General features: G+C 48.3%; 1 protein-coding gene and 1 non-coding gene across 2 annotated transcripts in view; one reads left to right on the forward strand and one right to left on the reverse strand.

The window, feature by feature from the left end:
- The first annotated feature begins 11997 nt into the window (after positions 1-11997).
- Arsg (arylsulfatase G) overlaps positions 11998-27791 on the forward strand; it is a 76989-nt gene continuing 61195 nt past the window's right edge. Inside the window, exon 1 of the mRNA XM_051158956.1 lies at positions 11998-12255. Coding sequence (XP_051014913.1) covers positions 12038-12255 — 218 coding nt within the window. The 5' untranslated portion in view covers positions 11998-12037. The remainder of the gene's footprint in view (positions 12256-27791) is intronic.
- LOC127200871 (U6 spliceosomal RNA) lies at positions 21707-21815 on the reverse strand. The gene has a single exon (XR_007832094.1). It is a non-coding gene; the product is annotated as a U6 spliceosomal RNA (small nuclear RNA).

The raw sequence follows: 27791 nt of genomic DNA on the forward strand, positions 1-27791 counted from the left end.
TCCGTTATCATCAGAACAAAAGCATCAATCACGTTGCATTTAGGGATGGATCCACGTGACATGAAACTTCATAATGAGGCTTTGGGTCATGAAAAACAAAACTGTGTATAGAAACAGCGGCCTTTGCTCCAGTGAAATCTGCCTTCCCCTGGACAATCGCTGAGGTGGCCCGACGTGCCATGCTCCTCTTGGCCCAAGGAGATGAAAGCCTGCCCTCCTAATGCCTTTGCCTCAAGAGAGTCAGTGGCTTCCCCTGTCTAAACAGATTCCCCTGGAAGGAAGACAGTCTTAGCCTCTTTTAACACAGTAGGAGCAGGACAGCCGTGCACTTCCGGGTGTCTAGAGAAGTACACCTGGCACTTGATTCTAGCACTGTCGTATAGAGAAGAGGCCAGGAAAGGTCGGTCCTACCTGCTTGGACCGCTGCTGTGGTCCACGGAGGGCTCCAGTGTTAGCTGGCTTGGGAGAGATACCCAGCAGGGCTCTGAGAAGACACACCTGTGCTTACCACTTCAGAGCCAGGAACACAACCACACCCAGAGGATGTGCTCCTTTCTCCGAATCGTTTATCATCCTGTTCAGATGATAGGAAGTGAGTCTTGCTTGTGCATGTGCCTCCCCGCCCACGTGCCCACCTGAGCACGAGAGCCAGGTATCTTCCTCAGTTGCTCTTATTTTTTTTTTTTTCCCCAGACAGGGTTTCTCTGTGTAGCCTTGGCTGTCCTGGACTCCCTTTGTAGACCAGGCTGGCCTTGAACTCGCATCGATCCACCTGCCTCTGTCTCCCGAGTGCTGGGATTAAAGGTGTGCACCGCCACGCCCAACCTAGTTGCTCTTATCTCTTGTTAAACCTGGACTCTCATCTTTTCAGCTAAGACTGACTGGCCAGCAGTCCCCAGGGATCCTCTCGCCTCTACTTCCCCAGTGCCAGGAGCAAACACACACACACACACACACACACACACACACACACACTAGGAACAAACACACGCGCGCTCGTAAAGTTACTACGCCTTTGTGTCTGTACTGGGATCCGAACTCAGGTCCTCATGCTTGTGCAGTGAGCACTTTACTGACTCAACCATGTCCTGAGTCCCTGTTTTCCCTTTTCTTTTCTTTTTATTTTATTTTATTTTGTTTTATTTTTGTTTTCCCTTTTCTTTTTTTCCTCTGGGGCTGGGGGTGGAACCAAAGGCCTGACATGTATTAGGCGGGCACTCACCCACTGAACCACACCTCCAGCCCTCCAAGACAGCTTTTCAGGAAGTTTTACAAGTGACTGTCTGGAAGGAGACGTTAGGAAAGGGCATCTGAGGTTAGGGGAAGTGAGGCGGTGAAGCTGGGTTTTCAGGGCAGGGCAGATGGGACTGGGGTTTCATTGTTTGCTGCTAAATGCCCTTCTCATTCAGTAAATATTGATTGAACACTCTGGGCAAGGTTCTGGAATTAGGCAGTGCATCAAACATACCGAAGTCCCTGTCACTGCCGAGTTGCTGACATGCTCAGACAGTGTCTCACATGAGCCCTGTAGCTCCTACCACGGACTAGCGCCAGCAAAAGGGAAGTTCCCCTTCGGCCTCTCACCCACTGTCCCTTAGACCTTTTTGCAGGAAGAGAGCTTTTACGAACAATGTCAGCTGTCAGCAGACTGCCCAGCAGAGGGACCTAGCTCACATCTAGAAGAAATGTCTCAGACAATGATGGGATTATGTGACAAGGAGCCATAGTTTTAGAAGCGAGGAGGGGGAGTGTATGGGGCTTGGGGGGTGCAAAGCAGAATGACCTTTCTCTGTCCCTTCAGCGTTGCTCGGGACCCAGGTGTTCATGACTTCTTCCTCCTCTCAGAGGCCACCACCAAAGCTCGCTGACTCAAAGACGCAGGCGCCAATAGCTGCAAGCAGTCTGCATTTCACCACCCCGCCCTGGGAATGCTTTCGGTCAATGGGGATTTCAGTAAGGCTTTGGGCTTGCAGCACCCTCATTTCTGGTATCTTCCTAGTCCTCAAAGCAAGAGAGAGGTAGCCTCTCAAGAGCCGCCCTTCCCGAGCACAACTTGGGTTGTTTCATCCTCCTGTACTGCTGCTGGAGGTGAGGGAAGTCAACCATGGCTTTGTTTCTAGCTAAGTGAAGACAGGGAGACACAAAGAGATCCTGTGATGTCTCCAAGGTCGCCCAGCCAGCAGGTGACCACGCTGAACTCATTCTAGAAACATTCTAGAACTCATTCTAGGATACAGCTGACTGGTAGATGCAAAAGTCCCAGGGTTAGATCTCTGGCACTCCAGAAGAGAGAAGGGAGCTGGGGTGATGGCTCGGTGGGTAAAGGGCTTACCACACAGGCTTGAGGACTGGAGTTCAGATTGTTAGCAGCCATGCAAATGACAGGTGCTCGAGGCAGGCCACCTGTCACTCCTCAGGAGCCAGGCCCCTGAGAAGCCCCTCCCTGGCTTGCATTGGCTACTTTTTGGCTACGTTCATTCTCTCCATTAACCCTGTTAGGAGACCTCCATCTTCAGGGGCTCAGCTGCCCCAGTGGTCCTCTCTAGATGCCACCCTCACATGGGGAGTTAGTTAGGGGTTTGTCAGTCAAGCTTTAGGAGTCTGAGGAAAACAACTGAGCCTGAAGCAGATATTGCGCCTACTTCCTCGAAGAGACATTTTTATGAAATGATGCCATAGGGAATACAGTTAGCTAAATCTAAACATTGAGAAAATGTGTGGAGCTAACAGCCCAGGTAGTTTTTTACATGTATTGCAGGCAGAAGGAGAGGGGAGCATTTAAGTGAGAAGAGACCGGAACCGAGTGCACTGCATGTCAGGCCAACCTTGTCTAGGTCTGGATTAAAAATAAAGAGCTATGTAATGTGCGTGCAAGCTGGGGTGTGTGGCGCATATACCTGTCATCCCAGCGCCCGCTCTCGAGGCTGAGCTAGGAGGATCCTAAGTTCCAGGCCAGTCTGGGCTGCATTGCCTGACTCAAAGCACAAACCAAAACAAAAGCCAGGTGTCTGGGAGAGAGCTCAGTGGGTGAAGTGCTTGCTGTCCAGGTGTGGGGACCTGAGCTCATTCCCTAGCACCCACATAAAGGCAAGCTGTGGGGGTTGAGCTTACTGGCCAGCCAACCTAGCCTAAGGAGTGTTACTTAAGGTTGACTCCTACACACAACCAAACTAAAAATTTGAAAACAAAATAAAAAACCCAAAACAATAAAACGAAGACATTTGAATATTTGTTGCCTTTGGGTCAATAACAAATAGTTGTCAGTCTAAAAAAGGCCAGTGTTAGTAAAATTGTAGCTATTTATTTTTCATCTTTTAGAGAAGTGTATAGGAATATTTGAGGATGGAACCACTATTTGTTGCTATGACAAAAATGCTTGAGAAAAAAAATGCGAGGAACATAGATTTTGGCTCACATTTCAGAGGTTTCACCAATGGCTGGTTGGCACCATTGCTCTGGGTTCTTTGGTGGGGCAGAGCATCAGGCTAGAAAAAGCACAACCAGGGAGCACAGCAACAGGAAGGCCTTCTTTGTTAACAGCCCATTCATTTCCAAAGTCCCTGGTGAAGGTAGTGTCCCCATGCACCAGCCACTAAGAGCCCATCATGGGCCTGGAGAGAAGGCTCAACAGCTAAGATCCCCATTTCTGCACAGGACCTGAGTTTAGTTTCTAGCACCCACATGGTAGCTGACAACCATCTGTAACTCCAGTTCTATGGAACCCGATGCCCTCTTTTGACCTCTGCAGGCTCCTACACTCACATAGTGTTCATACATACACCCAGGCACACTGACATACACATACAAATGAATAAATGGATCTGAAAGCAGGGGCTGGAGAGATGGCTCAGCGGTTAAGAGCATCAGATGCTTTTACTGAGGTCCCAGGCTCCTAGGTTCCATTCCCAGCTCCTGTAGAGTGGCTCACTGCTGCCTGTAACTCCACCTCCAGGGGATTTGGATGCCCAATTCTTCCCTTCACAGGGAGCAGGTACACTTGTGGTAAACAGACATACATGCAGACAAAACATCCACACAATAAAAATAAAGATAGAAAAGAAAAGAGAAAAACACCAGTTGCAATTAAACCTTTACTGTAGGAGCCTTTGAGTGACAATAGTTCATACTCAAAGCATAAAACGTGGTGTCTGGGATTTACTTAAAAATAATAATCTCTCTAGTCTGGGTCTAGAGAGATGGCTCGGTGAATAAGAGGGCTTCCTGCTTGCCCAGAGGACCCAAGTTTGGTTCTTGGCACCCAATTCAAGAGGCCCACTACTGAGAAGAGACTTGATACCCTATGAGCATATACAGGGGGAGGTAATCCCCCTCAGGAACAGTCATAGGGGAGGGGAATAAGGGGAAAAGGGGAGGGAGGGAAGAATGGGAGGACACAAGGGATGGGATAACCATTGACATGTAACAAGAATAAATTAATAATAAAAAATTTAAATTAAAAAAAAAAAAAGAGGCTCACAACTTCCTGTAACCCAGCTCTAGAGGATTCAGTGCCCTCTTTCCTGGCGTCTGAGAACACTGACTCCGGTGTGCCACACACACATTCAAAAATACATACACACAGCTACAAACAATCCTGTGTATATTTGAGGGGAGGGGCAAAGGGACGTGGAGGGGAGGCATCTTGATCAGACTGGTTGTGTGTTGACGTTTTATGGGTCCACAGACTGGGCATATGTGAGCCTCTCAAGTCTGGTATGTTCTGCCACAACTACAATAAAATATTTAGCAAATAAGTAAATATGGCTTTTAAAGACATCTTTAAAACTTAACCCCGCCGTTCTAGGGGCGACATTCGGGTATGTGACCCTGAGCCCTTTCCTCTTGGTGGTTTGTCTTCGGGGGTGGGGTTCAGGGCAACAACTGCTCCCTCGGCCTAGATACCACTTCTGGGCTTTCAGATGCATGGCATGAAGCCACCTTGGCTCTCCCGGATTGGCTCCTGCCGCGTGGCCTTCCTCTGTGACCACAGGTAGTCTTGGCCTAAACCTGGCCAGGATGTCCTTCCCCTCCTGGTGGTGGCTTTCCTGGCATCTCCGGCTCCCAGAAGGGAAAAACAGGGTCTGGCTTGAGCTGCATAATGCATAAAGAAACACGCAAATAAAGGTCTTAGTGAATTAAGTGGATTGCTTTCCCAACCTCCGGTGAAGGCGTTCTCTTTTTTTGTTTTTGTTTTTCGAGACAGGGTTTCTCTGTGTAGCCTTGGCTGTCCTGAAACCCCACTTTGTAGATCAGACTGGCCTCGAACTCAGACCCACCTGCCTCTGCCTCTTGAGTGCTGGGATTAAAGTGAAAGGACTCTATCAAAGATGTATCGGGTACTCTTCTTCCTTGCTGTATCGAAATACCCAATGAAGGGAATATAGGGAAAGAAGCAAGGGTTTGTCTCACCAGAAGGCAGAGTCAGTCTTTTGAGAGTGGTCAGACATTGCTGTCTATGAAGTTTAGGCCGGAGAACCACAGATTCAGTTACAAATCCACGCCCCACAGAAGAAAAAAACTTAATTGGAATAAATCTCTTGAAGATTATGGTTTGTGTTGGGCCGCATGTATAGCTATCCCAGGGGCGCAGATTAGCTATACCTGGAGGGGATATGGAAGCCAGGCAAGGTGGGGAAGGCATGATGGCAGGAATGGGAGGAGCAGGTCACATTGTGGCTGCAGTCAGGAAGCATGGAGAGGCATACTGTGATCCCAGCCTCACCTGCGTGGTTCTGCCCACACTCAGGCCTACACTCCCTATTCAGCTAAAACTTTCTGGAGCATGGTGGTGGACATACTCAGAGGTGTGGAGGTGAGTCAAGTTGACAGTTCAGATCCCTACAGATAATCTTTGGGTATAAAGGTCCAAGCCTGTAATCTTAGGCTTTGGAGGCTGAGGCAGGAGGATCACAAATCTTTGGACTGGCTTGTGCCACATAGTGGGATGTTAGCTCAAAAAAAATAATTAAAAATATTCTTTGAATCCTTGTTTGAGCTATTTTTTGCTCTTTGTACCATGTGCAGACTCTTAGAAAGCAATCTTTCTCAGTTGAACCATCCCCACACTGACATGGGGTCTGAGGGCAAAGGAAGGGTCCATCAAGATGTCTCTTAAATTACCTTTTTATCTGGCTCTGTTGGAACTGATGTTCTGCTGTATGTGGGGAGGGCACTAAGGCAAAGCAAAATTTAGGGAGTCATCACACTTAGGCGCTGTTAAAGCAAGGTGTCATCTGATACGGTGCCGCCTCTGTCCCCTATGCTCTGGACACTTTGCCACCCTCAGCCTGCACTCTGCTTACCCAGACATTCCGAAGGTCTCTGCTTCTTTCCTTACCCGACATCTTACAAATACAAAAATCCTCATCATAGCAGCCCTGGAGAGTCTGTTACTGTCCCATCTTGCCCTCTTGCCAGTCTTCCTCTGGCTTCCCATCTAGCTTGCTCTCTCCGACTCCACTATCCACTGGTTCACTCCCTTTGGTTGGCCTGGTTAGGTTAGTCTTTTTGACAACTCGACACAAGCTGGTTGTCATCTGGGAAGAGGGAACACCACTGAGAAAATGCCTCGTCAGACTGGACCGTGGGAGTCTGTAAGAGTCTGCGGAGGGTATTTTCTTGAGTAATGATTGATATGTGAGGACCCAGGCAGTGAGCAAGTGCGGTTCCTGGGCAAGCCATGGGGAGCAAGCCTGTCAGCAGGGTTCCTCCGTGGCCTCCCTTTCGGTCGGTTCCTTCTTCCAGGTCTCTGCCCTCCCTTCCCTTGGACAAAGCTATGAGATGAAGTCAGCCCTTTCCTCCCCACGTTGCTTTTGTCCTGGTCTTCATCACAGCAACAGGAAGCAAGCTAGAACCCTTGTCTTCACACTTGCCTCTCTGCGGCTTGTTACCTTCACTAGATCTTGGCCTTCCCTGATTGCTGTGTCTGTGGTACCCTTTCCACGTGGCTTATTATTCCCTCATCTGCTAAGACCATAGACCACCGTTTCGGTGGAAGTCCCCTAAACCCCTTTTTGACCGTGCCGACTCCACACTTCTGACACTCTTTCACTTTGATTTTCTCCATAGCATTCACATTTTACTTACTTCGTCCTCCATTCCCCTTGGCGGGGGCGGGGCAGGGAACCTAAGTGGTACAAGGCTGGGGATTTTGCCTGTTTTACGTACGGCTGTCTGTGTGCACAGTGCCTAGATAAAAGTGCACATGTGGTGGGCCAATGATTGAGTGCCTGGGAGGACCGCCCCCTCAAGACCACACGTGGACAGCTGGTGCCCAAGGCCCCTCCTGGTACGTCCCCATGTGACTCCTGGCCCCTTGCCAGTGCATAGGCCATGCTCCGAGTTGGCCAGCAAAACAACAGAGCTCTGCAATCAGATACTCACTTCTCCTTTCTCCTTTGTCTCTGTTGGCCCCATTTCATCAGAAGCTTCGTTTCTGGAAAACCAACAGAGTCCCGTGCCAGCAAGGTCTGTCCAAACGCCTTGTTATTTCAGCTGTTTTCAAGGTTCTCTAGGAGGATGCTTGGCCACAGGGAGGTCTGTGGGAAGCCAGGGTCAGGTGATGGAGTGGCCTTCCAGCCCGAGGTTACTCAAGACACTCCTTAGCACATCTGCAGGTCACCTTAGCCCATGCCTCTCAGCCGAGGGCCTGTTTGTAGGTCCTTTCTCTACTTTTAACCATGAGCAAGCCAGGAAACTTAAGAGAAGCCATATACCTAGAAGCCTTGCTTTATAGCTAGGCTCAGGGGCTGGGATGGGGTATAGGCTGTGGACTAGCACCCGCTTAGCATGTGTCGGGGTCTGGGTTCAACCTCTAGAATCATAACCAACAAACAAAGTTGGGGGTGGAGGGAAGATGAATTATTGGTGAAGTTGACTGGCAGCTGAGGTTTGCCCTGCTGCCTGGGGATGTGGAGGAGTTGATGACACCTGCTTGGCAAGGATCTATCACCGTCAGCTGTGCAGTGATGGAGCAGATGGCCTTCATTTGCGGTGTGTGGAGATTGGTGGCCCAGAACCTTCCACTGAGGTGAACAGAAGAGTGAACGCTTAGTTTGTCAAAGATTCTTCCTTTGCCCCCAGTGCTAGGAGGAGAGCTCCTTGTCTGTGTCTGCTTTCTTTCATCTTCTGTGTGCACGTTTGTGTGACATGTGTTTGTCCGTGGCTGCATGTGTGTGTCAAGACCAGAGGTCAACCCCAGATGTCTTTCCTCAGGACACTTCCCACCTTTTTCTGAGACAGGGTCTTTCACTGGCCTCCAATTTGCTAATTTGACTAGGCTAGCTGGCCAGAAAGCCTCAGGAATCTGTGTGCTGGGAGGCACAGTCCTCAGCACCACACTGGTCTTTTTGTGGGTTCTGGGGTTTGAACTCACATCTTCACGCTTTCATAGCAAGTACTTTATCAACTGAGCTACCTCAAGCACTGCAGCTGTCTCTCTAGCCCTCCTTACTGAAAGAGAATCATGAAGACTGAGTTGTGTAAATGACATCAGATAACATCCCAGGGCAACACAAGGGGCCACTTGCTTTAGGACAAAGAAACGTGGAGTCCCAGTATGAATCTCTCCTGAAGCCCATGGTTCAAGTCCCCCTTTGACTATCTAGTCTGTCTCTTCCCTTTGGTTGAAGAAAGTAAATAAATAAGCAGAAAGGGCTTAAATGTCCCCTTGGAGGTCTGGATGTGGGGATTTCTGCTAGTGGTCCTGCTAGCTAAATGAGCTCATTTCCAGTCTATGAAAATTTGAAATGCAGTGTGAATGCTTCCTTTTGCAAATCCTCAAAAGCACGCCACGCCATGGAACTCCAAAGGAAAATAATCTAGTTAGATTTCTCCTTTCATTTTAGCTCCCTTCTTAAATGAATTTCGCCCCCTGGAATTCTTGTATGGTCAGGTCATCCAGAGATGGATTATTGACCAGAAATGAGGCCACACTAGTGCCCTAAGCCAAGCAGCTTTAAGAAGAAAAGCCTCCTGTGGCTGTTGCTCCTGGTTAAAAGCCAGCAGGGGGAGGATGGAGATTAGCCAGCAGGTGAACAAGTATTCACTAAGCACCCTTCTTATGCAAGAGTCTTCCAGAAAGGGGAGAAGTCTTTGGGATCTCAAGATCCTGAACACCACTTGAATCTGATCAAGTGTGAACCCACTCGTTTTTGGGAAGTGGGAGGTTTTGCATTTCTGAGCAGTTGGCTCATGGGCCTCCAAACGGGACTTCCGGTTGTTTTGAACAAGGATGACTCCGTCCATTCGATTGCTTTTTATCAAGATGTTCTAGAATTTATGTCTCCGCTCATAACAGTGGGGTTAGCTGGTCGGAACGCCTGGCTGTGGAGATGGCTCGGTGGGAAAAGGGGCTTGCCACCAAGCCTAACAGCCACTGGATGGAAGGAGAGAACTGAGCCCTGCAAGTTGCCTTCTGACTGCCACACGTGAGTGCCACGCTTTGTGTGAGCACACATATGCACAAGAGCATTCAATTATTATTATTTTTTTGTTCCTTTTGAGATGGGGGTCTCACTATGCAGCTATGGCCGGCCTGGAATTTGTGACAGAGAACAGCTTGAACTCAAACCTGCTTCTGCTTCCCAGGTGCTGGGATTGAAGAGACACACCATGTCTGGCTCACAAAGAGATGTAGTTTGAAAAAAAAAAATTTTTTTTTTTTTTTTTTTTTTAAAGAAATAGCTCATGACATAGCCCCAGCCTGTAGCGTTTTATATATTACAGATTGGTTCTTTGGTGGCTTCCATGGGTGGAAGGCTGTTATTTGCTCTAGAATTTCAACACTGTGTTACCTTGCAGGTTTAGAGCCTGGAAGTAAACAAGGAGTGGCTTGACGCTGTTCTCAGCTCTACTGGTCACCTCCAGCTGGACATGTAGCCTTGTGTTTCGGAACTCAGTCGCATAGGCGCTGTTGGGTTTGTCCACCGGAGCTGAGTCATCTCCAGTTAGGCCATGCAATTTCCTTTTTCTTCTAGGCCTGGAGTTGTGAATTTTTTATTCTCCAACATCTTACTGTTCCAAGAGGGAAGGAAGGACAAACGGTGTAGTTCTCACCTGGGAGCTTGCTCAGAGTCATATCGCAAAGCCAGACGTGATGGCTCACACCCGTTGACGGAGGAGGACAGAGAACTCAAGGGCATCCTGTGCTGGATATTGAGTTTGAGCTACGTGAAATCCTGCTTTGAAAAAAAATCAATCCAACCAAACAGAAAATAGTCTCGGCTTTTCGTTTGAATTTGCTGCTTTGTTTGTTTGTTTGTTTGTTTGGTTTTTGAGAGTGGGTCTTTGGCTGGCCTTCAGCTGCCTATGTAGTAGAGGGTGGCCTTGAAACTTCACATCTCTCCGCTCCTACCTCCAGAGTGTGGGGGGTCATGGATATACTTTACCATCCACAGTCTGTGGCATGCTGGGGATTGAACCTAGGGCTTTGTGAGTGTGCGTGCTAAGCAAGCACTCTACAGACTGCGCTATGTCCCCAACTCTGAGTTTGCGAATTCATATGCATATCCAAGTCTGAGAATCATTGGTTAAATGGCGGTTGGTTGTTTGGTCGTTTGGTTTTTGTGGCACGGGTGGGGATGTAATCAGGGCCCTGTGCATCTTGTGCTTCTTCAATCACAATGAGTTATACCTTCCAGCCCTAGATTTTCTTCCTGAAAATGGCATGGTTAGAATGTACAGAGACATGTTTCTGTTTCTTCTTTGGAACTTCGGGGGCAGCATTTAATTATGAAAAGTACAAACACACAGAAAAATAGAAAGCATTCTACAGAAATGACATATGTCCTCTGCCTAGATCTATTATAAACTTTGTTTTCACAAGTCTCTCTCTCTCTCTCTCTCTCTCTTTCCCTAAATTAATTTTGTTAGGAGAGGCTGTTTGTTTGCTTTGAGATAGCATCTTAGGTGTCCCTGGCTGGTCTCAAACTAGCTGTCTCTACCTTATAATCAAACACTAAACCCAGCTGGGTTTTGAGTGTTATGGGTCAGACCTAGGGCTTTGTGTGTGCACTCTAACCAACAGAGCTAGATCCTCAGCCTCCTAGATTAATTTATGCCAAGAATTTCCTATGGAAACATTACTTCATAACATGGCCATGATAAACAATTGTGTCTTGGTCATGGGACTTTACTCTTTCTTCTAAAATTCTCAATGACTTTGACCACTTGTGGTGGCAGGGGTGGGGGTTAGCCGACGGGGAGCTGTCTGGTATTCATCCCACCCAGGACACTGGGCCTCAATATTCTCGCTCGTAGTGTATGTGAGTCGGAAGAAGCCATCTCTAATGTTCCCGCCAACCCTGTTACTATAGGTCCATTGCAAATATTATTGTCATGCCTGTTTTTCAGGTGGAAGAAACTGATGAGCCAGTTAAGCACTCAGATAAGAAGGAAAACATCTGTTGGCATGGAAAAGTGATTAATTCCCAAGCTACTGAGTAAAACACAGCTGGCCTGGCTGTTTCGACTCTTTGTTTTCTTGTCAGATTTTGTTCTTTCAGGAAACCTTACAGAAACCTCAACCATCTGGAACTCAGACACTCATTTGGGGCCGACTGACCTCTAGAACATCCAGGTGTTGCGCAGATGTGAGAATTTATCCTGTGGTCACCAGATGAAGTCCTAAGCAGATGCAGGGCTTGCGCTGTGGCCCTAGCCTCCCTGATTGCAGAGGGCTACTTCCTTGCTGAGTAGACAAAGAGTGGTTGTTGACACTGATGTCTGAGTGCAGCACCCAGCCAGTCCTATCTCATTACCCTGTGACAAGGAAACATCTTCAGGGGTCAACCCAACTTAAGAGTGACACATTTCACGATTCTCTTGGGATTAAGATTCTGGACGGGGGCCTTATTTTCATAGCCCCTACCATCCCTGTAGCCATTTCTAACGCCAGTGTCTTCTTGCCAACTGGACCCATGCTCCTCGGTGACACCCTGCACTGAAGGTGAACAAAGAGAAGACTCATAGAGGACTTGGTGGCACTGGTTGGGTTATCATCACTCAGTTGAGACCACAGGAATCTTCTTGTACCAACATGGCCTGGCTTTTTCTAAAGGTTTTGTTTGTTGGCGTGACTTTCTCTGGACTTCTCTACCCTCTCATGGATTTCTCTATCAGTGGGAAGACAGGAGTCCCCAAACCAAACATTGTCATCATTTTGGCTGATGATATGGGATGGGGTGATCTCGGAGCAAACTGGGCAGAAACAACGGACACCACTAATCTGGACAAGATGGCTTCGGAAGGAATGAGGTGAGTCTTGAGAATTCCCAGCAACACTTTGCACCATTCCAGGTGTTTGTTTGTTTGTTGCTTTTGCTTTTTGTGTAGCCCAGGCTGTCCTGGAACTCACTCTGTAGACCAGGCTGGCCTTGAACTCAGAGATCTGCCTAACCCTGAGTGCTGGGATTAAAGGCGTGCACTACCACCCTCGGCTCAACAAGTACTCTTATCGGATGAGCCGTCGCTCCAGCTCTGACAAAGCACTGTAATAAGCAGTTAATAAGTCCATGTTGATTTCATTACTGTATTGATTTGCTGTGCTTGGAGCTAGTATGGTGCCGTATAAATGTCTATCCATCTATATACTTATTTGCTTATCATCCATCTGTCTGTCTGCCAGTCATCCATCTATCCTCCAATCATGCATCCACTTACTCATGTACCAGCTCCACTAATCTGTATATCCACCAATCCCTATATCCACCCACTCACCCCTCTGTCCACTCACTTGGTAAGATGTATGTATGTTAGGAGTTCAGGATCTAGAGGTACACAAGACGAGATTTCTTGCGTCCAGTTTACTCACTTTCCCGAAGGGGAACCTTGTTAAGCTGAAAGTAGACAGTCACGCTACACAAGGGTGTATACTGGGAGTGTTTGGAGTACAAAAGGAGAGATGTGCAACACCTACCTGGGTGCTCAGGGGAGTGGATGGCCTATGATGAGCAAACTGAGAGCCACTGAGCACACACATTTTATTTGTGAACAGATGCAACTGGCGTTTAAGACTTGTACGTCTGAGGGAGTGGGTATGTGTCTGACAGGCAGCAGTGCTTAGCGGACAGCCTTTGCAAAGTCTTGTTCAGACCCCAGCCTCTTTCCTCACTAAGATGGAGAGCACATGTCAGAGCTTTGCAGACTCCTCTGAGTCCCCCACACCCCCTTTGGGCCCATGTTGATCCAGTTGGAGGCAGGGGCATGGCTAGCCAGCATGGATCCTGTCTGTGTTTTGTAAACTGCCTACATTTGGCTCAGTGGGAACGCTCATGCTAGCTGCTAGGGACAGCGTGTGCAGCATCTCCCTGGAGTTTCTGATTTATGCATTCAAGAACTTGGAGCTTTTCCCCTTGAGGTAGATGCCTCGGCTGACTTCGCCTTCTGCAGCCATCGCACTCATCTCAGCCAAGGTGAACTTTTAGCGTCTCTCTGTTTCCAATCATTCAGAACGATTTACATCCCAAACCCCACAAAACATCTCGCACACTGTTTTGGTCCCTGCAGCTTCTCCATCTTGCAGTTGACTCTAGTTATCACCTCCCTGGGTGGGCTTCTCCTTACTGACCTGTGTGGTGGACATTTCCTATGCTCGCTGTCCACTTCCTGTTTCTTGAGTTGCTACTTACCACTCAAGTCTCAGTGCTCTGCCCTTACAGCTTTAAATGGCAAGTCTTTCCATAGCTGACCTCATGGGTTGTATTAAAAAGCACACCCCTCCCCCCCACACACACAATTCATGTCTATCCAGTGTATATGTTGCAGCTCTGAGGAGAAAGGTTTCCCCAATTGAGGTGTTGCAGCCCTGAAGGGAAAGGTACCCGGCAGTCAGCAGTCAGGGAAGACCACAAAGTCACACTGCACAGCAAACCTCACATGAGAGATTTATAGAGAAAGGCACAAGATGACTGTCTCTGCTTGGGTGAGGCGGAGCATGGAACTGAACTGAAGGCTTTACAGAGGGTTTCTTGGGGGAGGAGTTTTCTAGGGTGGGGGATTGGTGGGATTTCAAGTCCCGAGCTTTGGGTGAGTTTAGGGATTTTGAACTCAGGGTTTTCAAGTTCAAGGGTTGGTGGGTTTTCAAGCTCAGGGGATTGATAGGTTTTCAAACCCAGAAGTGAGCGCGGACTTTTTACCCTAGACCCAGAGTCTTCACAGATGCGAGCAGTGAAAAAGCTTGATGCCAGCACTGGATTAAAGGTGGAAGCAAATGCAATGGTTAGTGTAAGAAGAGTAGGGCGCGCAGGGACACAGTGGCACACGCTGTGAGTCTAGCACACAGGAGTCTTAGACAGGAGGGTCAAGAGTTAGGCTAGCCTGGGCTACACAGACACCCCACCCCCAATCTCAAAAAACAAAACAGGACAATGAAACAAAGAGGATTCCGAGGCTTTACCAAGGATATGTCTCTACCAAGGGCTGCTGTCAGCCCCAGGAAGTTTGGAGAGAGAATAGATTCTCCCTCGGCTTCCAGAAGAAGCCAATCCCGCTGACATCTTCATTTAAAAATCTTTGGCTTCCTGCAGTGTTGCTTCAAGTCACCCGGTTGTAATTTGTTGCATCAGCAGCAGAAAAGACACATGGGCCCCTTCTAGCGCTGGACTTCAGGAGGAAAAGTAACTTGTTGTCTCTGCACTCCTGGCACAAGCGCAGGGCTTCCTGTGTGATGAGCAGTGGGTCCCTGCTGCTCAGCAGTAAGTACCTTTAGAGCCAGACCTCATGGGCTCACCTGTAACCTCAGTATGCTGGGGGCTGAGTCAGCAAGAGGGCAAGTATAAGGCCAGCCTGGGCTAAGCTCTTATCTCAGAAACTAGGGCGTGTGGGAGCTGGCTGAAATCATCTCTCCTTTTTGTTTTTGTTTGTTTGCTTGCTTTGTTTATTTGTTTTGAGACAGGGATTCTGTGTAGCCTTGGCTGTCCTGGAACTCACAGAGATCTACCTGCCTTCCTCTGCCTGCCTCTTGAGTGCAAGGATTAAAGGTGTGCTGCTACCACACCTGGCGCTCCTTTTTTTTTTTTTTTTTTTTTTGAGACAAACTTTCATTATATAGCCCTGACTGGCCTGGATCTCACTCTGTAGACCATGCTGACCTCAAACTCACTGACATCCTTTTGTCTTCCTCTACCTCCCAATGCTGAGATTAGAGACCTGTACTACCATGCTTGCTGTCCATCTTGAATTTTGTATGCTGACATTCCCCCGCCCTCCCTGGGGAGACAGTTTCTCCAGACAGACCTCCTCACACACCTGACTTCTAAACGTTTAAGAGCTTCTACTTGAGTGACGAGTGCATTCTCTAAGAGGCATCTGGGCGTTATTTAAGCTGAGATCCTGGAGGCCCAGTCACCTCTTTTCTGAGCTGTTCCACTAATGCATCTCTCTGAGCAGAAGGGGGGCCAGGGGCCAGCCTGGTTTAGTGGAGACTTTTTTATTCTGTTTATCTGAGCCGGTGACAATGGTCAGGCAGACGGTACTCTGATGGGAGGTCAGCGGCTTTTCCTTCTGTGCTTTGACTACTTGAAAGGCAGGCTTCCAGCTAAGCCATGGCCGGTGCTGGCTTCAAGGGTCATCCCTCAGGTGTCATCTGCTATTTTTTAATATTTCTTTTATCTTTAAAAATACATGGAGTGGACCCTTACACGGAGGCAGTGGTTCTCAACCTGTGGGTCACAGCCCACCCAGGGGTGACATATCAGATATTTATATTACGACTCATAACAGCAGCAAAATTACAGTTATGAAGTAGCACTAAAAATAATTATATGGCTGGGGGTCACCACAACATAAGGAACTGTATTAAAAGGCCACAACATTAGGAAGGCTGGGAGCCACTGCACTAAGGCATGCACGTGGAGGCCAGAGGACAGCTGGCAAAGAGCTGGTTCTCTCATCCCACCAGATGGGCCCCAGGATCAAACTCAAGTAGTCAGGTTTGGCGGCAGGCACTTGGGAAGCCATGTCACTGGCATTGTTTTATTTTTGTTGTTGTTGTTGTTGGTTTGGATTTGTTTTGTTTGACAAGGTCCCTCCCTGGTTTGGAACTCGCCAAGTAGACTTGCTTGGCTGAGCAGGGAGCTCAGTGATGATCCTTTCCTTTCCTCTAACCCTCGTGTTAAGTAGTCCCCACCACACCTGAGATTTTCCTTTTAAATGGAGATCCCAAAATTGACATTAGGTTCTCATGCTTGCAAGGCAGCGGTTCTACTGACCGGGCCCTTTGCCACAGCCCATCCGCAGGTGCTTTATGGGAGAGAAAGAGAGTGACCAGTGAGTGTGACAGACCTGCTGGCAGCTAACCCAGCTCACAGGTTGCCCTCCCGGGCACACTGCTCGCCAGGCCGAGTCTGATGAAGCTCAGAACCTGTTGTGTCCACACTTACTCATGTGCATCATGTTCAGTTTGCATCTTGCTCTGACTTCCTGCCTCTTCCCTACCCCACCCCCACCAGCACCCCACTCTCCCCCCATCCCCTCCCCCCAGTTTAGTTCTGGTTCAAGTCAATGCCACTGCCTAGAGGTTCTGGGCGGCAGCTTAGTCATCAAAGATCAATAGTCACTACTCAAAGGTCAGAGGCTCCCAGGAACTTGAGAACTGTTTCTAAAAAGGGCCTCCTGAGTAGTGAATTGAGCTGTCAATTTAACCAAATACCTGGTTTGATTTCTGTTCTCGAGAATTGACCACATTCCCTGTTATCTCTCATGAAGCCTTGGCAGTGGTGTGTCTGTGTGTGTCAGTGTGTCTGTGTGTGTGTGCCTGCGTGTGTCAGTATGTCTGTGTGTGCACGTGTGTGTGTGTGTGCGCACGTGTGTGCTTGTAGTGACCTAAAGGAGCATGCCAAGCAGGCTGACACTCACCGAACAAGGGACTGGTGAGCCCCTTGCTGTCTGGCACACTATGGACACAGGGCAGAAATGAAGGACATTATGAGTGAGACTGGGGGTAAGAAGAGAAAGCCCCCCCCCCCAACTGTGTAACACCTACATAGGCTGTCACACATGTAGGAGTAGAAGGACCGTCACTGGGAGGAACCCTCATGTGCCCTGGTGGCTCCCATTCCGTCTCCCAGCATTGTGAAGTGGGCAGCTTTCCATCTTTGCTCTTCAGTAAACAGGTCAAATAAACATAAAAGTCATGTCAGGCTCACATATCAAGTGGGACAACATGAAGATGGCAGGAAGGGCTGCGTGCAAGCTTTTACCTCTCGGCTCTGTTTAATAGACACTGAGAAACACGGTGACCCAGATGGTAATGAATCTCAGAAGGAAAAAGAAGAAAAGGGAACTGAAATATTAACCAGTGGGGCCTTGGTGTCGGCCTGCTTAACCAAGTGTGAGATCAAAGATCAGTCGCCACAATCAGCTGCTCTATAAGACTCAGGAATACAATCGTTCAATAGGAAATCTCTAAGAGTGGTGACGCCAGCTCTCACCTTATACAGATTCCTAATGGCAAATAAAGATAAGAGAAAAAATGCAGGGTGGTGTGTTGCCGGAATAGAAACTGCTGCTCATCTCCTTCTCTGGGGTGCTTTCAGCATGAGCTGCATGTAACTGGCTTGACAGCTTAAAGAATAGAGCGATCACACCCCTTATGTGGGTCCCCCAAGAGAAAGGAGAAAGGCTTCATGCTGGGCTTTTCACCTCCTGTAACCTCAGGGTGACATTGGGGCTCTAAGAGGAGAAAGGCACTGGAGTGAAAAGAAGCCAGTGAGAAGGAGATCTGTGGCAGCTGTTTCTGGTTGCGATGGAACACTTAACAAAAACAGCTCGTGGGGCTGGAGAGATGGCTCAGTAGTTAAGAACACCATCTGCTCTTTCAAAGGACCCTGGTTCAATTCCCAGCACCCACATGGCAGCTCCCAACTATCTGTAATTCCAGTACTAAGGGATCTGACATCCCCACACCAAAGTATAAAATAAATTATTAAAACAACAACAACAACAAAACAGCTCGTGGAAGGGAGAGTTCATTTTGGCTCACAGTTTGAAGGGGCACAGTCCACTGTGGCAGGGAGTCTGAGGCAGCTGGTCACAGGGCAGGAAGCAGAGAGAAGTGAGCACAGTTGTCTAGCTTGATTTCCTTTTTATTCAGTCTTGGGACCCCAGCCTAATGGAATGGTGCCACCCACATCTAAGATGGGCCGTCCCACCTTAATTAACCTAATTTAAAAAAAATCTCTCACAGGGTCTGGAGACATGGCTCAGTGGTTAAGAGCATTGTTTGCTCTTCCGAAGGACCCAGGTTCGATTCCCAGCAGCCACATGGCAGCTCACAACTGTCCTTAACTCTAGTTCCAAGTGATCTGATATCCTCATACCAATGTACAAAGTAAAATTAAATAAATTATTTTTACAAAATCTCTCACAGACAAGCCAAGGGGTCTGTTCCCACTGTGATGCTAAGTTGTACTAAGGTGACAGTCAAGATTAACTGTCACAGGCCCCAATGCTGAGACCTTAAAGATGTGTCTGGATTAGCCAGACCAAGGAGGAGAAAGGTGCTTCAGGCAGAGCAGGTGGATAGAGTATTCTAGGATACTTTTTTTTTTTTTTTTGAGATAGGGTTTCTCTGTGTAGCCTTGGCTGTCCTGGACTCGATTTGTAGACCAGGCTGGCCTCGAACTCACAGCGATCCGCCTGCCTCTGCCTCCCGAGTGCTGGGATTAAAGGCGTGTGCCACCACGCCCGGCTCGTATTCTAGAATACTTGGAATGCCTCAGAATGTTAGCAGTGAGGCTCTCTGGGGCAGCTTCATGCAGGTGCTACTGATAGAGAGCGATGTGAGGTCTGGGAGGCACTGAGCTGTCCCAGTGTGCCCTGTGAGTGTGCAAGCACTCACAGTGGGAACATGGAAAAAGAAGATTTGCCCAGGACTCGACTCAGCTCCGGGGAACTTGTTTGGAAACAACAAACAAATAAACAAACAAGATAGTGCATTCATGAATGGGGGAGGAGGAGCAATGAGGCACCTTTACCACTTTTCGCCTGTGGTCGAGGACTTGGTCGTCTTCCCATTTAAGAGAAGGTGGTGTGGAGGTGGAACTAAGCTGCCGGTCCCTTTAGCTAAGTCTCCTCCACAGGTAGTTTCCTCCCAACCCTGTCCCCTCACGACACACATAAAAGCCACAACAGATGATTTCAAAAACCTGTCTCCACCTCCTCTGCCTTTAAATTATGAATGGAACGAAGATAGTTTTTTAATTCCGGTCACATAACAATTTAGATAGTTGCCACGGAGAGCCTCGTCATCTATTTTAAATTCTTTGTAAGTGAAGGCTGGGCACGCTTGCGCTCTGCAGTGTGGCGTCTCTCTGCGGCAGGCTTTCCAGTATCCTCTGTCCCCGACTCTAATACACATAATTTATGCAACAGCAAGTTGCTTGGCTACTGCCTAGCTGTGTCTTAATTTGTACTGATTTTTCTTGTTAGCAGCCTGCTGTAAAGTCTGGCCTCCTGTTTCCAGCTTTGCTTTACAATGTGTTCTCAGACTTTAATGAGGACTCCTGTTGGTGAACTGGCCTGAGCCTGCCCAGATAGATTTGGGGGGTGGAGGGGGGAAGCTTCCCAGATAATGAGGTCTTGCTGGTGCTTACTCATTAGCCCCTGTCAAATGGACACGGGATGGGATGGGGAGGAAGCACCGGGGCCATGTCTTAAAGCTGTGTATTTTGAGGAGCTAGAAAGACGGCTCAGTTGTTAAGAGCACTGACTGCTCTTCCAGGGGTCCTGAGTTCAACTCCCAGCAACTACATGGTAGCTCACAGCCATCAGTAATGAGATCTGATGCCCTCTTCTGGCCTGTAGATCTACATTCAGATAGAGCACTCATATAAAATAAATAAAATCTTAAAAAAACAAAACAAAGCAGTGTATTTTGGCAAGTGAGGAGATGGGTACTGTCCAGGCTTTCCAAAGGACCCCCACCCCCCACTCGAGTTTCTCTTTTGAAGTTGTTTAGTTTTGTTTTTATGTAGCAGATATTGCTAGGGCAGCCACACTCCATCAAGGTGGTGTGTCTGCAGCCAGGGTTGCAGTCTGAAGTCCCTTCTGTCTAGAGCCCACAGGCTGTAAAGGAGCTCAAAGCTACATCTTGTTTGGACATGCATGCGCCCTGTGTTGGTTCACAAGAAGATGACATCAGTATGTCCATGGAGACGTCACGTTCAGGACAGCAATTGCAATGGGCAAGCCGGAATAGCAGTTAATCGAGGTGTTTCCTGCCTACATTATTAGTTCAGAATGATGTGATAAACACAGTGCATGGCTTACGCAAATATTTCTCACCGCTCTGGAGCCTGAAAACACACGTAACTTCTTTGAAGGAATGCTTGCTGGTGCGCGCCTCCGTGTAAGAATGTCTGGTGTCTTCTGTTTTCCCACAACAGAGATGCCCACCCTCTACTGAGCCACTAGAGGGCAGGGGCTTGTCCCATTCCTCTTGTATGCCCATGTTTCCATCTGCAGCCCCTGGTACTGACCAGTACCTGTAGTTCCCAGGTCTCCACCAGTGTGGCAGAAACCCAGCTCCACCAACACACAAAGAAGACCGGCTGGCCTCAAGGACATAGCCCTGGAGAGGGCTGTTTTAGCTTGCCCATTCTCTCTCAAGAGCCTTCATAAGACAGGAAATGTGGCTCTTTCCTCCCAAGGCTACGGGGGAAGGAGTTATTTCCAGTTCTGTTGTATTTTATTTTATTTTTATTTTTGGCCTTTAGAGACAGGGTTTCTTTGTGTAGCCTTGGCTGTACTGGACTTGCTTTGTTGACCACGCTGGCCTCAAACTCACACCGATCCACCTACTCTGCCTCCCAAGTGATGGGATTAAAGGCGTGGGCCACCACCTCCTGGCATTGTTGTGTTTTATTTTGAGACAAGGTATCATTCTGTAGTCTAAGCTAGCCTGGAACTCATTATATAGCCCAGGCTGGCCTTGAACTTCAGGCACTGCTCTTGCTTCAGCCCCACAGCAAGGGTGAGCCACCAACCACATCAGGTTTGGTTTCTGAATAACCCTGTTTAGACATTGGCTCAGCAAGGTCCTGAGGCCACAGTGTGTCTGTGTTTGTGGGGTAGGTCGGGAGCAGACATCAGCAGATCCATAGGAGTCACACGGAGCGTAGATGTCCAGTAGTCCCACTCATGACCCCAGTGGCCTTGGTACAGATGGTGACAGATGAGCACATACCCTAGCTAGAAAGAGTTGTGAGGAGGGTAGCCAGGCTCCCAAAGTCAGTTAAGGCTAACCCTCCTGGGCTTCAAGCAAAGACTGTGATAGATAGAATCTAGAGGAGCAAGTAAGGGGCAAGCCAAGTTATTCTTTCATCCTTTCTTCCTTTTAAAATGTATATTTTAGCCTCTCAGGTTTTTATACTTGTATATGTTATTTGCTGAATGTATTTCCCTTCATAGTCCCATTTTCATTCCATGGTTTTATTTGTCCCCCTAGACTAATTAGCCGCTCTCTTTCTCTCTTTAATATCTAGGAACCATAAGTGAGGGGGGGAAAACATATGATGTTTGTCTTTTTGACATTGGCTGAATTTGCTTAATATCATTATTTCCAGTTGTGTCCATTTCCCTGAAAACATAACTTTGTTCTCCTTTCTGACTGAAGAAAAAATTTTCCACTGTGTACGCATGCCACATTTTCCTTGTCTGTGCCTCTCTGGTTGGATTCCTACGTCAGGTCCACAGTTTAGCTGTTGTGAGAACTATAGTATGCACCACCAATCTGCATACCATCCTTGCATCAGAGACCATGCTACTCCCCTCTGTATTGTTTTAATGGTAGTACGTGTGCTTCTTGAGGCGAGCACTCTGCTCTTGTCTGGAGACATGGTCTCATGTAGTACAGGATAGCCTTGAACTCACTGTATTGTAACCACGGATGTCTTTACATCTTTCCTTCTTCTGTCTTCACCTCCCACATGCTAAGATCACAGGCAGGTGTGCCCCCCATCACACCCAGTTTGTCTGTTTGTATGGTCCTGGGTGTCAAACCTAGACTTTGTGCATGGTAGGCAAGTGCTCTACTGCTGAGCTCTGATCCCAGCCTGTTCTTATTTTATTTTATTTTTTTTTAAGATGAGGTCTCACTGGATGGTGGTGGCGCATGCCTTTAATCCCAGCGCTTGTAAGGCAGAGGCAGGCAGATCTCTGGAGTCTGGGGCCAGCCAGGTCTACAGATCAAGTTTCCAGGATACCCAGGGCCACACAGAGAAACCTTGTCTTGACAATGCCTCCCCCCACACCCCCATAATAGACAAGCCCTGGTTGGACTTGAACTATGATCCTCCATAGTCTTCCAAATAGCGGAGACCATCGGCCTATACCGCCAGCCCTGCTACTTATCTATCTATGCCTTTAATGCTTTTGAGTAGCTGGTAACCATAGAAACTGGCTCCCTCTGTCCTGCAGGCTGGAAGATCAAGGTGTTTTGGGGTCATGCTCCCTCAGAAATGGTGGGGGGGGGAGGGGGAGGGGGAGGGTTGTCTCGATTTCTTCCAGCAGCTGCTGGCTTCATGCTACCTGGACAGAGTGTGACCTCACTGCCATCTATTTCTGTTTTCATGTGACATCTTCCCTCCATACGTCTTGGGTCTGTGCACACTGTCTTCTCTCTTGTCTGTTTTCTCTTTGAACAGTTAGGTTGGGTAAGGACCCACTGTACACCAGTATGGCTCTATTGAAACTAGCGACGCACGCAATGGCCCTGCGCCCACAGAGCTCACATTTGGAGATACTGGGGTTTAAACTTCAGCCAATCTTTTTACACTGCTTTGTGGGTGGATGTATGTGTGTGCATGCGAACGGAGGCCAGAGGTCAACTTCGAATGACTATTCAGGAGCTGTCCACTTTAATTTATTGCTTAAAAAAAGATTTATGGGCTGGAGAGGTAGCTCAGAGGTTAAGAGCACTGACTGCTCTTCCAGAGGTCTTGAGTTCAATTCCCAGCAACCACATGGTGGCTCACAACCATCTATAATGAGATCTGGGGCCCTCTTCTGGAGTGCAGGCACATGTGCAGGCCGAACATTGTATACATAATAAATAAATAGTTAAAAAAAAAAAAGATTTACTTAGTCAGAAGTGGGGGTATACACCTTTAATCTCAGCACTTGGGAGGCAAGGCAGGTGGATCTCTGCGTTTGAGGCCAGCCTGGTCTACAGAGGGAGTTTCAGGATAGCCAGGGCTACACAAAGAGAAACTGAAAAACCAAAACCAAACCAAACCAAAAACAAAAACAAAAAACCAAAACCAAACAAACACACAAACAAGCAAAAAAACCCAAAAACAAACAAACAAAAAAAACCCCAACCAAACAAAAACAACCAACCAAACAACACCAAACAAAAACCAACCAGCCAACACCCTTCCCCCCCACAAAAAAACCAATGGAATGATAACCAACTCCACAAACTGTTCTCTGACCTCCTTTTCCACACACAGGTGTGTGCACGCACACACACCACCACCACCAATAATAAAAAGTTTGTAAGTTAATGGTATGCCAGGAGTGGTGGTGCAGTTCACAACTTTAATCCCAGCACTGGAGAGGCAGAGGCAGGCACCTCTCTGAGTCTGAGGCCAGTCTTACCTACATTTTGAGTTCCAGGCTAGCCGGGGCTACACATAAAGACCCTGTCTCAAAAAGAAGGATTTGGACACTTGGAGCTAATGCACCCATGGGTTTTTTTTTTTTTTTTTTTCAGTGCGTTTAGCCTCAACTTCCTGTTTCATTTTCTTTATTCTCCTCACATTCGGCTCATGTTACTTTGTTATTTGCACGTGTCTTTATACTTGGAGGTGGTTGGTTGACGGGCGTGGACTTGGGAGTTTGGGATGAGGGCAGCACGAGTTCTCTGTGCTGAGCCTAACATGTAGCAGGAACGTGAGGCCTGCCTGGCGCAGCATCACCAGCAGCTAAGTACCACTTACTCCTGGAATTCCACTCGCTCATTGTGAGGGGTTCCCGCAGGTGTCACACAGGGAAGCGAGCCTTGCAGAGAGATGAGAATGAAAATGCAGTGCAGATTGACGTCATCAACCTGGGTCAGACATCGGGGAGTCAGATAATAGGCAGTTTATTCTCAGTGTATTTAAGCCCAGCATAATTTGGAGGAAAGTTTTCTGGTGTGATACAATTCCCATTGCACAAGAAAAGAGTAATAACATCGGAACTCAACTCAGGGTAGTGTCATTTCTTCCAAGATGGGTTCTAGAGATAGGTTAACTTACTAGCTCATACAGATAGCGTAGAGGTCATTTGGGCCATTAGCCACCTCTGGTCTTGGTTGTGGGAGCTTGACATGGCCTCGCCCAACAGGTCACACAGACCACCAGGCCAGCAACCATCTCTATTCTCAGCTTTCTGGATGGAAGAACAGGTTTTTCATCTTTCCCACTGGGAAGCCATTCCTGGTTTCTCTGGAAGTCTGTGGTCGCAAGGACCTCCATGCCGTGCTCACTTCTGCCTCCTCTTCCTTATCCCGTGCTGGAACGTTCGCTTTCTCCACATTTCTGCTAGCGTTATCAGCCGACATGAGTGTTGAAAGTTGCTGGGTGCCTGATGCCCTGCTAATGGGGTTGTGTGCTTCATCTCATTGAATCTCTCACGTAACATGGTGAGGGAGAGCCAGTCACACTCGTTTTCCAGAGGAAGGGGGGCTTTAGAGCAAATTCCTGTGTAGCCCCATCTTAGCAACGGTTGACTCTGATCTGCACCCATTTTTATTTTTATTTTTATTTTTGGTCAGTGCATTTAGCCTCAGCCTCCTATTTCACCTTCTTTGTTCTCCTCACAGTGGGCTCATTTTTACTTTGTTATTTGCACGTGTCTTTATACTTAAAAAAGACAAGCAAACCGTGTCTGTGTGTGTTCATGTGTACGTGCATGTGTGTATGTAAGCACATGCATATATATGTGCGTGTGTATAGGGCCGGGGACATTCCTCAGCTGTCCTCCACCTTACTTTTTTATTTCAAAAGTTTGCGTATTTTATGGCTATGAGTGTTTTGGCTGCTAACTGCTTTTCAACATCACTTTAGCTAAACGGAGTGGCGGCAGTGGTGACGCACACCTTTAATCCCAGCACTTGGGAGGCAGAGGCAGGCGGATCCCTGAATTCGAGGCCAGCCTGGTCTACAGAGGGAGTTCTGGGACAGGGAGGGCTTCATGGAGAAACTGTGTTTCAATGGGAAAAAAAATCAACATGAGAAAAGTGTAGTGCTACACAAAGAGACCCTGTCTCGAAAAAACAAAAAACAAAAACAAAAACAAAAAAAGAAAAGTGTAGTGGGTGGAAGTGAGGAAGAGACTACAGGAATCAGAAATGGGTGAGCAGAGCGGGGCCAGGTATGTCCTATTCAACAGCGCCAGACCACAGTAAGTATGGTGGTACTCCCTAGAGTTACACAATACGGTGACCCTGAGAGGCAGATGCCTATTTGCAGACAAATGGAGACACAGGGCTAGATCCTTATGCTGGTTTAGTAGGGTCCTCTGGGAAGAGGAGGCTCAGCTGAGGAGATGCCCCCAGATTGGGCTGTAGGCAAGTCTGCGGAGCATCATCTTGATTAGTAATTGCGGTGGGAGGGCCCAGCACTTTATTTGCAGTGATGGCTGTTGGCAGGTGGTCCTGGATGTGTAAGAAAGCAGACTCAGCAAGTCGTGGGGAGCCAGCCAGTAAGTAGTGTGGGTTCTGCTTTAGTTTCTGCCTCCAGGTTCCTGCCATGACGTCCTGCCCTGACATCTGTTGGTGGTGGATTGCAGCCTTGGAGTCAGTATGCTGAAATAAATCCTTTCCTCCCTAAGTTGCTGTGGGTCACGGTGGTGGGTATTACAGCTACAGAAGGCAAACTAAGACAGTATGTTGGGGAGAATGAATAGAGAGAGGCAGGGGGAGAGGATGTCTGTTAATGTTTTATTTTGAGACAGGGTCTTGCTATGAAGCCCAGGCTCTGCCTCCTGAGTGCTGGGTTGCAGGTGTGCTGGACTCAGCTGATGCTTTGTCTTGAGCAACTGGGTGAGAGGCGGTGTCTACTGAGATAGGGAAGACTGGAGTAACAACAGGCATGCGGGGCGGGGGGTGGAGAGGGCCGGGGGGAGGGGCGGGGACACATCTCTAAAAGATACTGGCATTCTTGCAGAGAAGGGCAAAGGAAACAATTGCAGGTCCTGTGGGAGAACTACCTGGGGCTTCAGGACCAACAGCCGTTTCTCTCTGGCTCTGGGAAGAAGCCCAGAGGGCTGGGGGCCCCCGACTGGCATTTCATCAGCTCTGGCTGATGCTCTGAGGTGGCCCTGCGTTTGTAGGCATGTGGCGCAGGCAGGTTCACAGAGGCCTACACTTGGGACTTCTGGTTCCTTGCTGAATGGTTAGTGGGGTCTTGCTTCTTTGTTTTTTTTTTTCCCATGGGCGCTGCAAATTGTGCCGCTGATCCTACTGGGTGTAGAGAAGACACTGGGACACCTGGGCCACTCCATTCGCAATGACATGTTCAAAACGGAATAAACCCAAGGGCCACAGATGCTAATGGCCTAATGTGTGCGAAGTGCTTGGGAAAGTGCCCAGCGTTGTAACAGGTGTTTCGTGAGCACCGAGGTGAAGGTTATGAGGGTAAAACCATGAGGACCCCTTGGAGTGTGAGCTAGGAGGGTCCTTGGGCATCTGTCGCAGGAAGAAAGGATGACTGTGTGCCTGGGTGTGACGCTGTGGTTTAGGAGTAATGCTGTGAGCCACGGATGGAGCTGTGTGCAGCCTCTAGGGCAGCGGTTGGCAGTTGCCTGCAGCATCAGCATCCGAGGTTTCCCTCAGGAGCCTGAGTCCTGTGATCCCAGTATGTCTGGGGCGCTGGGAGTGTTTGGAAGAAACCCATGCTTGGGAGTGTTATCCCAGGCACCTGGATATCGAGGGAAGGAAGGCCACAAGTACAATTTCCTGAGCCCCCAGGGGCTGAGGGGACAGAAGGGAAGTGCTGGCAGGGCGGAGTTCCTTAGCTATGAACCCGGGATCTCCCGGAAGATCCTGAGGGAGAGCCTCACCCAGCTTTGTGCAAACCTGGCATTTGTGCGTAGGCACCAGCACTATCCTTGCCCTCATTCTGTCATGGGGAGGTGTCATTGGAGGTGTCGTGTGGCCTGCTGCCAAGAGTGGGGCTTTAGGACTGGAGCACACTTCCTGACCGGCAGGCCTGTGGCCTCACAGTGCAGTCGCCTTGCACTATTCTCTTTTTTGTCCTCTCTGCTGTTTGTCACTTTATTAAAAATGGCTTCAGACTGGGGAGGTAATAAAGCTGAATTGGTAATGTGTTTGAGTTTTATCTCTAGAACCTGTATTAAAAAAACAAAAACAAACAAAAAAGTGGAGGTAGTCCGTGCTTGTAACACTGGTCCTGGAGAGGCAGAGATTTGAAGATCTTTGGTGATTACTGGCTAGCCTTGTCTACTCTGCTAGTTCTAGGGGATGAGAGACATAGTCTCAAAAAACAAGATGGATTACTGTTGCGGGACACCACCTGAAATTGTCCTTTGGCCTCCACACACCTTGCATGTGCTTGAATGCATACAGGGGCAGACATACATAACAACACACACACATACAAACATGCACATACATGATAAAACACACGCGCACACACACACACACACAATTTTAAGGCCAGCTGTGGTGGCATGAGCCTATAATCCCAGGATTCAGGAAAGGGGAAACAAAGTATTGTGATTGAGGCCAGCTTAGGCTACATAGAGAGTGCCAGGCCAGCCTGGGCTATACAGTGAGAGTCTATCTC

The sequence above is a fragment of the Acomys russatus genome, chromosome 16 (genome assembly GCF_903995435.1).
Source record: "Acomys russatus chromosome 16, mAcoRus1.1, whole genome shotgun sequence".
NCBI classification, from domain to species: domain Eukaryota; kingdom Metazoa; phylum Chordata; class Mammalia; order Rodentia; family Muridae; genus Acomys; species Acomys russatus.